Consider the following 14478-nt stretch of genomic DNA (forward strand, 5'->3'; position numbering starts at 1 on the left):
ACATTATCTCGTCGGGACTATCGCCTATTTAATTAACATGTGTATAGGTGGTTGCGTGGCGTGTTTTCCGTGCCATAATAGACCCCGCCAATCGCACGGTACTTCAACTCATGACGTCATGTTATCGCAAGTTCCTATTGGTCAACGGTGCGTGCGTCGCCCGTCTAACGTGTGTGTCGCTTTGTCAGTTTAAGGAGCTCGTTCAGCTACGGCACGCTTCTTGACTTTTCATACTTGTTCCAAGCAACCTCTCCTCCACCAACCTCGACGCGCCGTGCCATCGTCTTTCTTTGCAATTTTTCCATGGTTGCGCGTACACGAAATGCAATTGTACCTATTCGTGACCGTGGTACGCTTTCGCGATTACGCTGCCCCGGGATATATCTACTTTTCAAATCAGCGCCGGAACCTCGTTTCTCTGCTTCGCCTTTCCCGCCTCTGTCCCGTGAACCTTGTTTCTTCGCTGACTGATTTCTCGGACTGCGCAGCTGATATTCTATACACTGTACGTGCTCGTATTCGCGAGCACGCTCTTGCGCGTACAAACGCCACGTAACGACTCTCGTTCCTGCTTTCGAAGCTACATCACGAGAACAGTCAAGCTAATCCGACTCGCCTAAATGCGACGATGGCTCGTACAACGAGTATGTACATCACTTACATACCTAAAAATTATATTTTCTTACCAGTTGAAGCTCGTGAATTTGAAAAATTAGAACGCACAATTGCTCGCAGGTCGTTTAAATTTTTTCGAAATTTAGTTTTCGAGTCACGGTCGAATTTCGTTCTTTTCGATAATGCTAGTAGAAACACGTATTAATTTTGTTTAGGAAAAATATTTACTTTCCTACTGTGTTCCCTTTATTGTTTGAAATTTAGCGGTACAATTTTAAATTTAATTATCAGGAAAAATAAAATTATTTCGGAGTTGGATATCGACGATTTAATCCGCTAACGCCGAAGCACGTTCTTCGAACAACGTTCGCACTTTTTCCGGCTTATTTTTTTTTTCTTCGATTGTTAGATTGTTTCCAGCGATCGGAACTCAAGATGCGTGATAATGCTCTGCGCTTTAAGAAAGCGCACGTCGCGCTTGCGCATCGCCACCGTGTGATATTACGAAGACGGTACGTGGGAGGGGATAAAGCTTCCCGCGCGACTGCGTTACGTCACGCGTACGTCACGTGACGTATCTCAGACACCGGTCGTGTCCGTACCACAGATATCTATACTTTACCTAGAAATTAATTCTATAGCTCTGTATTCAATTATTAGGTATAGAAATTAATTCCGTGGCTTCTCAGACAGATACGCATATTTACTAAATCCTCAACCTGATCTCTATTACAGTATATCCAAGTAGACATAGCCTAAGTCTCAACCTGATGGTCATTGCAATGCATCTATACGAACTACAGTAGCCATCAAATTTTGCTTGTTATTCTTCTGTAATTGGTCTAATCGTCAAGTACACCTGGAATCTATTACTAATAGTAAACAAAAATGCACGGCTACCAATCTATGTATATACGTATACATACGTTGTAGTGGACATCAGGTTAGGACTTTGGTTATATAATACATGCATAGATTCATTGTAGTGGAAACTATATTAATATATTTATGTTTGTTTTTAGAAATAAATCTTGAAAAGAATTAAAAACCAAACGCAAGCAAAGTATATGGTATGTTAGAATTACTCTCACAAAAGAGGACCCTATTTGACGTGTATGCACGAGAAAATTCTTCGCCTTATTCTACACACTTTTAGTATAGATATCCGTGTTCCGTACCGTCTGCAGCTTTCGGTTCGTACGAAGCTAACGACATTATCGAACAACAAAGTTTCCAAGCACAAAGGAAACAATCATGTAGTAGGAAACAATCATGGCTGTGTCTCCGCGAGTCAAACGAGATGCGACACGTGCGATTTTTTCACGTGTAATATCGTTTACGTGTCACGTGACGTCGATTGGCTTCGAATACATATTCGATTAATCGGTTTCTGCTTGCTTTCCCCACGTCCTCTTAATTTATCGAGCGATTTTTGCACGGTGGAACACGAGCGACGGAATCGATGCAATTATTTACGTTCTTGCGACCTATCTTGGCGCATTTGTCAAGGTCAACGGATTACTAACACTCCCCCCACTCTTCCATCCATGACGATATCGTCGGTCTGCTGTAGTTTCGGTGATAATAAGATCGTTTCTTTTTTTGTTTGTTGTTTGTTGCCGATGTTCGTGCGCAGATTGCCACCCGCGGCTGGCTGCAGCAGAAAAAGAGGAGGGTTGAGACACGAGAACGGGCTCTCGACTTCTTCGTCCTCGCGAGCCGGCGACGGGAATCGACGGTCCGATCGCACAGTCTCAATCACCCGAAGGATCTTGAAGAGGAACAGAGCTCGTCGTGGAACGAATTGGCAACGTCAGGATGAGCCTGGAAACGTTGCTGGAAGCAGCATGGTTCGTCGAGGAGCAGGAGAAGAGGAGGGAGCGTCTCGCGAGCAGCTCTTCCTCCTCCTCCGATCATCCGCTAGTCGTCGCTCCCCACTCCAACAATCACAACTCCAACGAGCCACGTGGTGAGTACCACGCGCCACTTTTGCAACGAACGTTCCGCCGATACGTGTGGGTCATTCCACGCGAAATCGGACGCTTCTTGCTTTCCAGCCTTATCGATTATACAGTGGGTGTAGAAAGTATTCGTACACCGATCAATTTCCAAAAAAAAACTATGTAAAATTGTAATTTATTACCTTATTTTTTTATAAACAATGACATTCTACATATTCTCGGAAATCTCTAGAATAGATAGATTACAAAAAAATATAGCTATTTATGTAAGTTGCGAAATTAACAAAAAAAAAAAGAAACAATTAATCGATAGAAATATTGAAGCAATAAGTATTCGCGCAACTGTTTCATTTTTAAAACTTCGTTAAAAAAAAAAAAATAAATTTACATTAATTTACAAGTACATAATACTTCCTTCGTGGGATTTCCTTTTAATTTTATCATTATTGCAATTGCTTGTTTACTTTATGAAAAAATCGTACTCCATATATGATTATAAATATAAAGAGAAGGAATCTATATATCTTATATCTTACTAAAATTACCGTTAACTAATTTTTTCTTAGAGTGGACTTATTTCATTTTCAAATATATAGCAGCTCAAACATACAGTGGGTGTAGAAAGTATTCGTACACCGATCAATTTCCAAAAACATTGTGTAAAATTGTAATTTATTAACTTATTGCTTATAAACAATGACATTCTACATATTCTCGGAAGTTTCTAAGATAGATGTAGTCCAAACAACATTTCCTAGTTAATATAATTTGTGAAATTAACAAGAAAAAAACAATTAATAGAAATGTTGCAGCAATAAGTATTCACACAACTGTTTAAAAGTGCTTTACTGGAAATTTGATGTTTTCTAATTTGCACGAAGCAATAAACTAATGTGTTTACGTTACAAACTCTATTGTAAATGGTTCGTCATAAGAATCGTACAAATACTTATGGCTTCTATACTTTTACCCACTTTTCGCATTGTTTTGTTAATTTTGCAAATTATATTGACTAGTAAATGTTGTGTGATCTATATCTATCTTAGAGACTTCCAAGAATATGTAAAATATCATTGATTATAAAAAAAAGAAGTTAAAAAACTACAATTTCACACAAAAGTGTTTTGGGAAATTGATCAGTGTACGAATACTTTCTACACCCACTGTAAACACGCTTGGAGAGAATTGCTGTCCATCAAAACTTTGACTCTGATTCTTTTTTTTTCCTCGTGGTTTTTGAGGCGGCCTGAATTGAGGGGGAGGCCCACTTTGGACCGTTCGAAGGAGGTTGCATGTTTGTGATCTTTTAGAGGATAAGGAGATAGTTTTCTGGTAATATAAGTGTTAGGGCATTCGAAAGAAGGTTTCTTAGTATTAGGTTGTCCCGAAAGTTTCTTTCGCGAGTTGCACTCAATTATTTTATGTGGTCGTGTTTATACAGGTTGAGTCTCTTAACGTGACGACCTCAAATAACTCGTAAGGTATTCGTTGTACAACAAAATGTTTCTGTTAATCTGTTTTTTATTACCTTACTTTTTTTATTGAGATATTAGTGCCACCTTCAGTTCTTTAAATGGAATATCTACTATTTTTTTCGAATTCGGATAAATCATCAAATTTTGCGTAAAAAAGTATTACATGAAGTGGGACTTGATATGAATAATTACTGAGATATCTTCAAATTAATAATCTTCTATTAGGAAATACGCTTAATCAACGTGATTCTTAGCACGACTTTACTCACGTCGATAGGTCATGTCTGTAAACAAGTTCCCTGTTAAATATTAATAATCATCAACACGAACAGTGTTCATCAACGTAACAGTGAAATAACGTTATGATAATTGTTTATGGTGCGTGTGAAGAAAATCCTGATCGAAATCAGCCATCGCATTCTACCTTCTTAAGGCTTAGTCGGAGACTCAAGGAACATGGTAATTTTTATGTACAGAATCGTAAAAAAAAAAAATATACATGTTGAATTGAGTAACTTCCTCCTTTTCGTAAATTAACAAAGTTGTGAGGATTTTTATATTTTCCGAGGTAACACATACGATTGTAGTTTCAAAATTAATTGAAATTGGTTCTGCGTGTTTGTCAACTTATATATGCCTACTTATTTCTACAAATATTTATGGCCATGGAAAAAGTAAAATTGCATATTGTTAACTTCTTAAAGATATTGATGTAATTCATTACTCTCTTACCAAACATATGCGAGGAGTGACGAAATGCTTTTTATCGATACTGCATTTTAATTGCTGCACGGCAGTTCCGTGGTCTCATTTTCAAATTCCAAGTATCATCGCGTGAAACTGCTATACAATTATATTACAGTACCGCTGCAGTCTTTAATTACTTGTTAGGTATACGTTTACTAAAATAAGTATATAGTTAGATTATTATTTTTATAAAGACGTAATTTTTTTTGTTTGCATGAAATTTCATATTAACAGCAAAGAAGAATGTTAGATTAGTCATCCTAGATTAATAAACTATATATTTACACTTGATCGATATACCACTGCAGAAAGTTATTTTCTAAATGTTTGAATAGGGCTGCAATTAAAGTGTTAAATCATTTCCGTGGAAATAGTCAACGTATTTATCACGGACGTGAATAACTCCATTTTTCCATACGGGATGAGAAACACTGCAGTATACATGCGAATAGCACGCGATGACCCACGCGTTCACCGTCTCCAAATTAGGTATGATTTCCCTCGCAACAGTGATTCTCAATCGAGCCATTAGTCCCTCGTGAAACGAATAGTGGAAAGTTCCGTAAAACACCGTGTTCGTAAATATGTCCAGAGTGAAATTTATTGTCCATTGTAGAGTACTTCATTCTATGATTCAAATCCTAATTTTTACTTTTTTCTATTTATATAGAAGTCAACTGTTGCAATTAAGGCCAACGTTTAAAGCAATTTATGTTACCAAAAAGAAATTTCAAGACCCTATAACAAATTTTCGCCTTTATCATGTATATTGTATTAGGTTGTCCCGAAAGTTTCTTTCGCGAGTTGCGCTCAATTATTTTATGTGGTCGTGTTTATATAAATAGAATAAATAGATAATGAAGCAAAATGAATCGTGCACAATTCAGCAATGTAACATCAAACATAAAATATCGTGCATGTATTATTTATTAATAAAGCGAAAGAAACTTTTGGGACAACCTAATATATGTATTGGTCGTGCGTGATTTGTTTGCTCCAGAAACTAAGGCGACCTCAGGGGCTGTAGTTATGTTCGTAGCTACAGTACGGGCTTAGCAAACCCGAGGTACCCGAGCTATGAAGGGGGGGGGGGGGGGACAGTGGGTCCCAACAGACACGTAAAAGAATGTAATGGATTTGTTACAAGCAAGACTAGACTAATAGGTGCAATAATCAATATAAAATATTGATTACATACATAGAGATATTATAGATTGAGGAACCGGATCTGTGGCCTTCACTACAGTTAAAAAGATAAAGAAAACTGCGTTACCCAACCTGTCTCTGTCTACTAGGACATTTTTATATCATTTTTACATTAGCGATAAATGATTATCGTTTACACTTTTAGTAATTACATGTATATCTTTACATTCGCATTAACAAAAGAACCAGCATGTCTATGTCTCCCCTACTCTGTCTATAATATCTCTGTAGTTACGTGCCCTTATAAAATACAGAAAAAAAAAACAAGAACCAATTCGAATACCCTAATTGCATTCTCAAAAAAAAAGAAAAAAAAAGAAAAGAAAAGAAAAATCGGCATAAGTAACTGGTCGATCGGTCGAAGGTGGTCGGTCGCCGTGTTCCTTCGATTCCCGCGTTTTCCCAGGTCAATGACTCAACCGGCCGATCTTGCAAAGCGAGTCTTAACACACGCGAAAGAGTTCTCGAGCACGAAACACGGCAACTGCACGCTAGTATGCCATCGGTCTCTTTCTCTAGTGAGCTTATGTTGACTTCGCCAATCAAATGATCCACGTGATAACCTTCTCGAAAAAAAAACTCGCGGCACGACCCAGCGCTGGTGATTGCAAGCTATACGATCATTGTCGAGGTGAACCGGTAATCCCGCAGCATAGCACGACTCCGCGACAAAGGGACCGACGGTAGCCTTTCACGGTTCTGTCTCTCCGCGACCAAGTTTTCGTCTCTTTGGGGTTACCGATCTCCGTACCCCTTCACGCACTCTTTCCGAGGTGTGATGGGCGTCTTACCTTTCACTTATACGAACGTACTCGTTTTCAAGTGACCAAACGGAAGTCGGATTGACGTAAGCATATAAAATTCAAATTTAGTGGTCAGATCCTTTAATTAGCTTACATGTGGATATATAAAGGGCTTTATTTTTTTATTAACCTCTCAATTTCGTTTGTGAAGATAGAGAAAGTATGTGCAGTATATTTTTATAAAAATGTGACACATACGTGGACAATAGTCTAATCCAGTATTATACTTTTACACCATTCGTCCACTATAAATTTAAAAATATTCATCCTGTTACTGTTAACCCCGGCCTACCCTATCACGAATTTGTCGAGCGCGAAAACGTCTGCGCGATAGACAATCGAATTTATCTCGCGCCGTTTTGCGAGCGAGTCGATTAACCCTTTCGTTGTTCTGTCCGTACGCACAGCGGAGTACTCCAAAGTTCGGCAAAAATTACTTCATCCATCTTATCAAACCTAACCGTTTGGATACAAATATATTAACAATACTCAAAAATGTTTAAAATAAACTTTTCTTCTGCTTCCTATAGTAAAGAGGAAATTAGATAAAATTTTACTCAAACCACAATAATATACCCTATTAATGATGTAATACTTCCCTTTATGCAAACTAATTTTTCTTTCATAAATTAGACCCAATATAAATTCTCACATCGTTCGTTCAACATTCTTAAAGGAACATCAAAAAATGAAAAAAATCAGTTTTAGAAGTTTTTTTTACTATTAAAATTTAAGCGATTCCGAACAATTCTACGCAAAGAAAATTGAATTTGGAGCACTAGAAGTGCTAAAAAAAATTTTTTTTGAAAAAAAAAGTTCCATTTTTAGTTTCTTGCGTCTCCTGAAAACCTAGGTTTTTGGTATAAAGGTACACTTTTCTCAGAAACGGTTAGGTCAATATGATCCAAATATTTTACACGTGTTTTTTGATAGTTCGGCCTAATTAACACCGAGGATGTTTTCAATATTTTGATTCCAAAAAAAGTTATAGCCGCGCAAACCTATACATTTTTTTTTTCAAATTTACACATTGTTAAAAAATTAACCATTTGAAATTTAAAAAAAATCCTCCGTGTAAATTAGGCCCAACTATTAGAAAACACGTGTAAAAAATTTGATTCATATCGACCTAACCGTTTCTGAGAAAAATGTACCTTCGTATCAAAAACCTAGGTTTTCAGGAGACGCAAAAAAACTAAAAATTTCTATTTCTCGTTCGATTATCGATATAAATGTTACCAAATCGTATTTAATTTTATCAAAATCGATTAAAACACTGCTTTTTCGGAAATCTACTGTCTCCTTTATCTTAGAGAACAGTACCCTATGGCTGTGACCAAGGTAACCGCGTCATCGGTCTTCCGTAAATTTGACTGTGCCATCGTTTTCTCTTCGAGAAAGTTGTCAGTTGTTTTTCCTTATATTTTTTACAGTTTTATCGCGTTCTTTTTTCTAAGTTCGTGTCGTCGAACTTTTTTTGTGAGAAAAAAAGAAATTCTTTTTACCGCTTCTAGTGCTCTAAATTCAATTTTCTTTGCGTAGGATTGTTCAGAATCGCTTAAATTTAAAAAAAAAAAACACTTCTTTTTTTTTTTCATTTATTGATGTTCCAAGCCCTTTAAATCCCTTCTTTGCTTCCCTTCTCGCCAAAAAAGAATTTATAATCCGACTTTACTATGCACCTCGGTTTTCGTTGGTCGTCACGTTCCACGCGTGATAGTGTATCACGATTGACGGAGACGCGACGCGAAGCGAAATGTTTACAAGTTTCAAGGAGATAGAAGGTTGAAAAGTCAAGAGAAGGTAAAAGAGGGGGGGGGGGGGGGGGGGGTTGTGGGAAGGCAGAAGCGATTTAGTCGGGGCCCCCCGGTGTGTATGCATCAGGTTTTCTTTTTCCCCTCTGGTCGTCGATCCAACGCGCGCACCAAGCATCGGAAACGTGCACATAGAGAGACCCACTAGGCACGTATAGAGGCAAAGAGAGGCAACGAAGAGTGGCGGAAGTTAGGACTTTGCTTGTAAAGCGCGGAGCGAGGGGTATACAGCGTTGAGTTTGCAGCGAAAAGTGGTGGGAAATGAGGGGAAATTGCACGGCGGGGTAACCGGGCGAGATCGGCGAGGTGGGGGAGGGGGGGCAGTCGTGATATCGCTTTTGGAGGGGTAACGATGGTGACCGTGGTGCTACGGTGACGATGGTAAGAACCTGGATATACTAAGGCGGCGGAGGGAGGAGTGAGGGGGACTCCTCGGTCACTGACTCTAGAAACTACGGACAGCTTTTGTGTTTCATTCACGAGCGCGCCACCTACTCGCGCACGGGCGTTATGTTTGCCGGCGCGCTCTCTTCCTCCCTCGCTGGTGTCTCTCGCTGCGCGTCCCTTTCTCTTTTTCCTCCCGATGGTCATTTATCTTTTTCCGTCGCTTTCTATCGGTATCGGTTCTCCCTACATCCCCTTCCCTTCCACCATCACCCCTCGGTGCGCGCACGCGGCTTTTTCCATCGTTATCGCGCACGCATCTGATTTATCGCGAGCTCGTCACGATCGCCTAGCAATTTCCAGAGAGGGGTCCACTGCAGCTGAGGATGTGTTCGATTTCGAATCGATTTTCTGGAGAATCGATCTCTGAACGTAGTAAATACTAGAGATCCCTATTTCACGTGTATCGAAATACACGGGTAATTAATGGATCCGTGTATTTTTAATACACCGGGGTACCCGGTTATCGAAATACGCTAACATCCGGGCATCCAGATACACGGGTACCCGGTTATCGAAATCAGAGATGGCGTGAACTGCTACTTTTGAATCACTCGTGATTCAATCACGTTCATTCTCAATCACGACGATTTTTCACAGTGATTCGTGATTCTTTGTGATCGCTTCTGATTGGTAGAGAACATTCTTTTCACTTTTCACGAATTATGTTGTTCTTAGATTATATATGTATCATAATATGGTCTAAAAGCAATGTTAATATAATTTTAATACAATTTAAATTTGACTCATTTGAATTGGAAATTCAATTTCAAATTATATTTGGTAAGTTAACTTTTTTTTTTTTTTAAGACAAAATATTCCAAGAAACACTTAATGTTTGAATTCCTAATGTGCCCCCCCCTCCCCCCCCAAGGTGATACATAAACATTTTTTAAAATTACTACAAAAAAAAAATCGATATTAAACCCTAGTCCTTTAGTTTTTATCAAAGCGCCCTTATTTTCAAGTTAAAGATTAATGTCCATTCTGGAATCGATTCTGTTAATCGAACGTCTCCACACTGTAGATATACCCATGCGTTACGAAAAGAATGTCCAGTGAACGGAATCATTGGTTCAGGGTGGGGGACAGGGCGAAGCGCGTAGGTAACCGCACGAGGTGCATTGTACGTTCACGGAAGGAAGGAAAGGCAGGCAAAAAAATGCACACGATACAGGTCAGATCGATCTTCCCGTTTCGTGGGTTCGTGCGCGTCGACGCGTGCCCGAATGAACGTGTCAGGTGAGCCGGGAAACGCGTATCGAATATGCAGTAAATTTTGTGTGCCCTTTTGGACGGGGCAATCGTTGGTAGTTCTATATTCTGTAACAGCGGGGCGAGGTGTGTTCTAGGGTATCGATAACGTAAGCTTCTTTGCTCGACCGGAATTAACCCGTTCGCGGATCCACCTAGAGGCAACGAACGCTGTTCATTCTTCCACGCAATTAATACTTTTCCAAAATGAGCAAATATTAGGTTGTCCTAAAAGTTTCTTTCGCGAGTTGCATTCAATTATTTTTTATGGCAGTGTTTATATAAATAGACAATCTAATTTCTTAAACATTTGACAGTAATGGAGCGAAATGAATTGTACACAATTTTGTAATGTACCATAAAACATAAAATATTGTGCATGAATGAATTATTAATAAAACGTAAGAAACTTTTTGGACAACCTAATATATTAGGTGTAGAAACGTAATTCTGTACTCTTTACATTATTATTTATAACGTTAGTTCATATAGAAATATCAACTGACCATTTCGTCATGTTAGCTGTATCAACCTTCGTAGTAGTGAAAACACAGATTGCTTCGACATTTAGTCTTATAACTAAACGTTGCCTCGATAACTTGGACGAAAAAGGAATGCGTAAGGAGAAAACCAAACACGCAATCGAAAACGCAATTTCTCGTCTCCTGTCGTATCTGAATCGTGCGCATAGGCGCGTGACCGTGAAAACAAGGGATCGATCTCTCTATACATGTACATTCACCTTCCTTTAAGGTTTCATTACGACCTACAAGAAAAATAGCTGAACCATTGCGTGTTTTCCTCTATGCGTTCTTTCGTGACGAAATACGAGCAATTATTTACAACATAAATAAAATATATCTTTAACGATGATTGATAATCATGCTCGAGAAAAAAGGAAAGTGTTACAAATGTATGTATCTTCGTTTTTTTCTCTCTCATCTTTTAGATAGGATTAGTAACTGTACCCTTTTTAAAATGGTAAAACAATGATTATTCTACTATTTGTCCAATGATGTACTTACAAATGTACATAATCTATTTCGTTTCAATTTTACAATTATTACAATAATATTTATCACACATCATTATACATCAATTACATTAGTAAATTTCGTTGTTCCCGGAGATGAGACATTCGAGCTAAACACTTATGTCGTCCTTTCAAAGAGGACAATCGAATGCAAAGGGTTAAATAATGTCTCGGTATACTCTAAGATATCCTTGCGTATTGCTATACATTGAAAATGAATAATCGCGTTCTTTCGTAGCTCTCTACGAGTTAGAAACTCGCTAGGTCAGTAGTGACTTGTGAAGTGGAAAACTGAGTACCGGTCTCGCACACGAGCTCGATCGTAATACGGATGATTTAAACGTTGTAATTCGCTCCCTATCTTCGCGCATCCGGTCTGTTACCGCGTTGCGCGTGCTCGTTGGCACGACGGTGCGTGATATAACAGCCAATGCGCGTTAAACGATAATTTAAGTCTGTCTCTATCGTATACCTAAATGATGCTTTACAATTCAGATGTACAACTTCATAAAGATACGCGGCTTTCAGGTATCCGTCTCTCAAACAAAACCGATTAAATCCACAAAGGCTAATTCGTACAGAGATTGACTTTATGAGGTTTAACCTCTTGAGGGATATTGGCACGTACGTGTACGGTTGACTTTACATCAAAATTATCCGTTATTTGCAATCTCGATACCCCTTTCTTCATGAAAAAGTACTCCATATTAAAGTAAGACAGCATATTTATATGTTAAAATATGATATATATTTTATTGTATTTCAACATCTTATGCATCTTTACATCTCAAAGAAGATAATTTGATAAAACACCTGCCAATACACGTCCCTGGTTTGCCGGGATAAGTATCGCAGTAATATCTCGTTATCTTTTATTGAACTTGTTTGTCGAGAGTAGATGTTGCAATCTTTCTCAAGTCCTGTAAAAATAACATGCATCTTTCCATTCAAATGAATTCCATTACCGCGAATGTCAAGCTTAGATTGACACCCTCAGGGGCTGTAGTTGAACTTAGTCTCAGCTGCAGTATGGGTTTGGCGAATCTGAGGCACCCGAGCTTCTTGTACGGCCAAGGGATGTACAAGGATAAAAATATGAACAAAGTCTAAAGGTCGATTCAGACTATACGACACGTACCGGCAACGACACGTACCGGCACCGACACGACAAAACATTAAAATACGCGTTTAAAGGTCCATTTACACATATCCGTAGCGTGTCAGTTCAGTATTTGAAACGTATCAGTAACGTCACGGAGCGGTGTCGGACGTGTGTGAACATGCCCGTTAAAAAACAACGGAAGAATATTTAAAATCACTGACACTGATGGAACATTACGGAACTGAACGGATACGGAACTGACACGTTACGGATATGTGTAAATAGACCTTTAATGGAACTATTCACACTGTTCCCGTTGACGGAACGTACAAGTCGGTGTCTGTTAAGTGTGAATAGTTCCATTGAAACGCGTGTTTTAATGTTTTGTCGTGTCGATGCCGGTCCGTGTCGTATAGTCTGAATCGACCTTAAACGTGGTCGAATAAATCGTTCTCGATTTCAAATTTGGCCTTTTTCGGTAAATCGTCGGCATTGAAACCGGTGTGTGCCGCACGTTGCTCGTCTATTCCAGGAGTTTAGGCGTGCGATCGACCGCTACCATCTCCAACCACTCCTACACGCACAGCATCGGAGTCGGTCCGCGTACGAGCTCGTAACCCATTCGTCGTGACTGTCGGGAGACGTTCGTTACACCGGCCGGATACCTGCAGATTAGCTTGGCTTTACGTAGGAGAGTACCGCGGAGTGGGGAAAGCAGAGGACGAAAGTACGAGGGAACGATATCGCGAAGGAAAGTAGGCGAGGAATACGGCGGGGGAGTTTTTCGAAACGAAGGCGTGCACTCACCGAGAGGAAGAACGAGCGTAGGACAAAGTAGTAGATGAATTCGGGTCGAATGGATCGGGAGAAAAATGAAACAGGCTAGACTAAAACCGCCGGGGAGTAAATAAGTGCAAAGGAAAGCGGAGCGGAACGCAACGCACTGTATCGGCGGACGAGCACGCGGGCGAATGAGCTGCTCGAGTGCGCATGCGCCTTGTCCCCGGCAAGCCCCCACCACGCGTGTCCGGCCGCGTGGCGTCCTGATCAATTGCAACGTTGCCGTGTCCGCATCTGACCCGGAGAAGAAGGGAGCGAGAGAGACGAGACGAGACGAGAAGCTCCCCGGCATTTTCGTTTCTCCCCCCACCGTCGCAGCCTACCTATCCTTACCGCTCACCCTGCTGACCTAGGGGAATACCCTTTCCTATCCCCACCGCTGTAGCACGTGGAGACGCGCCTCTTTGAATTTTTCATACCTTATCGACCTGTGGATTCAACCGTCGTCTGTACGCTGGCGAGATGCGTCCAAGAAAATCCAAGAAAGATCGAGAGGAAAGGGACCGATGGAAGTGCAACGAAACGTTGACGTGTTGCGCCTCGGTGCCTCCGACTCGGCTAGTTACCGCTTTCCTCGTTGTCGCACGCTGTCGCGTTTGTCGGTGACATTGCACGCACGGAGAAAGGAGCAACGTGAATGCTCTTCCAGGATGACGCGCATTCGAATTCGAAAACGTCTTGCACTTGTCCAAGCTGTTGAATCTCTGTTCTTGGTACGCGGCACAGTAATTCTAGTCATTTTTTAGCTTTATTTTCTATTCGGATATTATTTTATACGAGAGGGGAAGTATAGCCTATTGTTCAACCTTTAACTTCACGTTTTTTTTTTGTTTTGTTGTTTTTTATTGAAATATATTCAATAAACGATTACGAAATTCTGTTTCTGTGGAGGTGTGTAGGTTGATGTTATATGTAACTTGGTCTTTGTTTTCCTTGGGAATGATTTATCAGAAAATCTATGCCATTGAACTTTGGGAAAGTTTGATTAGAAGGTGAGGGGATATTCGTGTAGGAGGCGCCACGTTTTATCTCAGGTGTGGTTTGGTAGAAAATCGTAAAAATTTGGTACATTCATTTTTTGAAATATTCTGTGCCTATAGATATGTGTATATCTGTATCATACATATATGTATATACGTGTATATCTATATGATACATATATGTATGTACATGTATATATGTGT

At 39.7% G+C, this 14478-nt stretch overlaps 1 protein-coding gene across 5 annotated transcripts in view; it reads left to right on the forward strand.

The window, feature by feature from the left end:
• Positions 1 to 14478, forward strand: part of LOC128890152 (max-binding protein MNT-like) — a 53192-nt gene that overhangs the window by 2755 nt on the left and 35959 nt on the right. For 3 of the 5 annotated variants that reach the window (XM_054148397.1, XM_054148400.1, XM_054148398.1), the window contains exon 2: positions 2252 to 2584. In XM_054148397.1, the coding sequence (XP_054004372.1) occupies positions 2434 to 2584 (151 nt within the window). In that variant the 5' untranslated portion in view covers positions 2252 to 2433. Of the gene's footprint in view, positions 1 to 661; positions 2585 to 12101; positions 14008 to 14478 lie in introns of those variants that run through there. The other 2 variants (XM_054148399.1, XM_054148402.1) reach the window with 2 other exon arrangements.

This window comes from Hylaeus anthracinus, unplaced genomic scaffold, assembly GCF_026225885.1.
Source record: "Hylaeus anthracinus isolate JK02 unplaced genomic scaffold, UHH_iyHylAnth1.0_haploid 12000, whole genome shotgun sequence".
NCBI classification, from domain to species: Eukaryota; Metazoa; Arthropoda; class Insecta; order Hymenoptera; family Colletidae; genus Hylaeus; species Hylaeus anthracinus.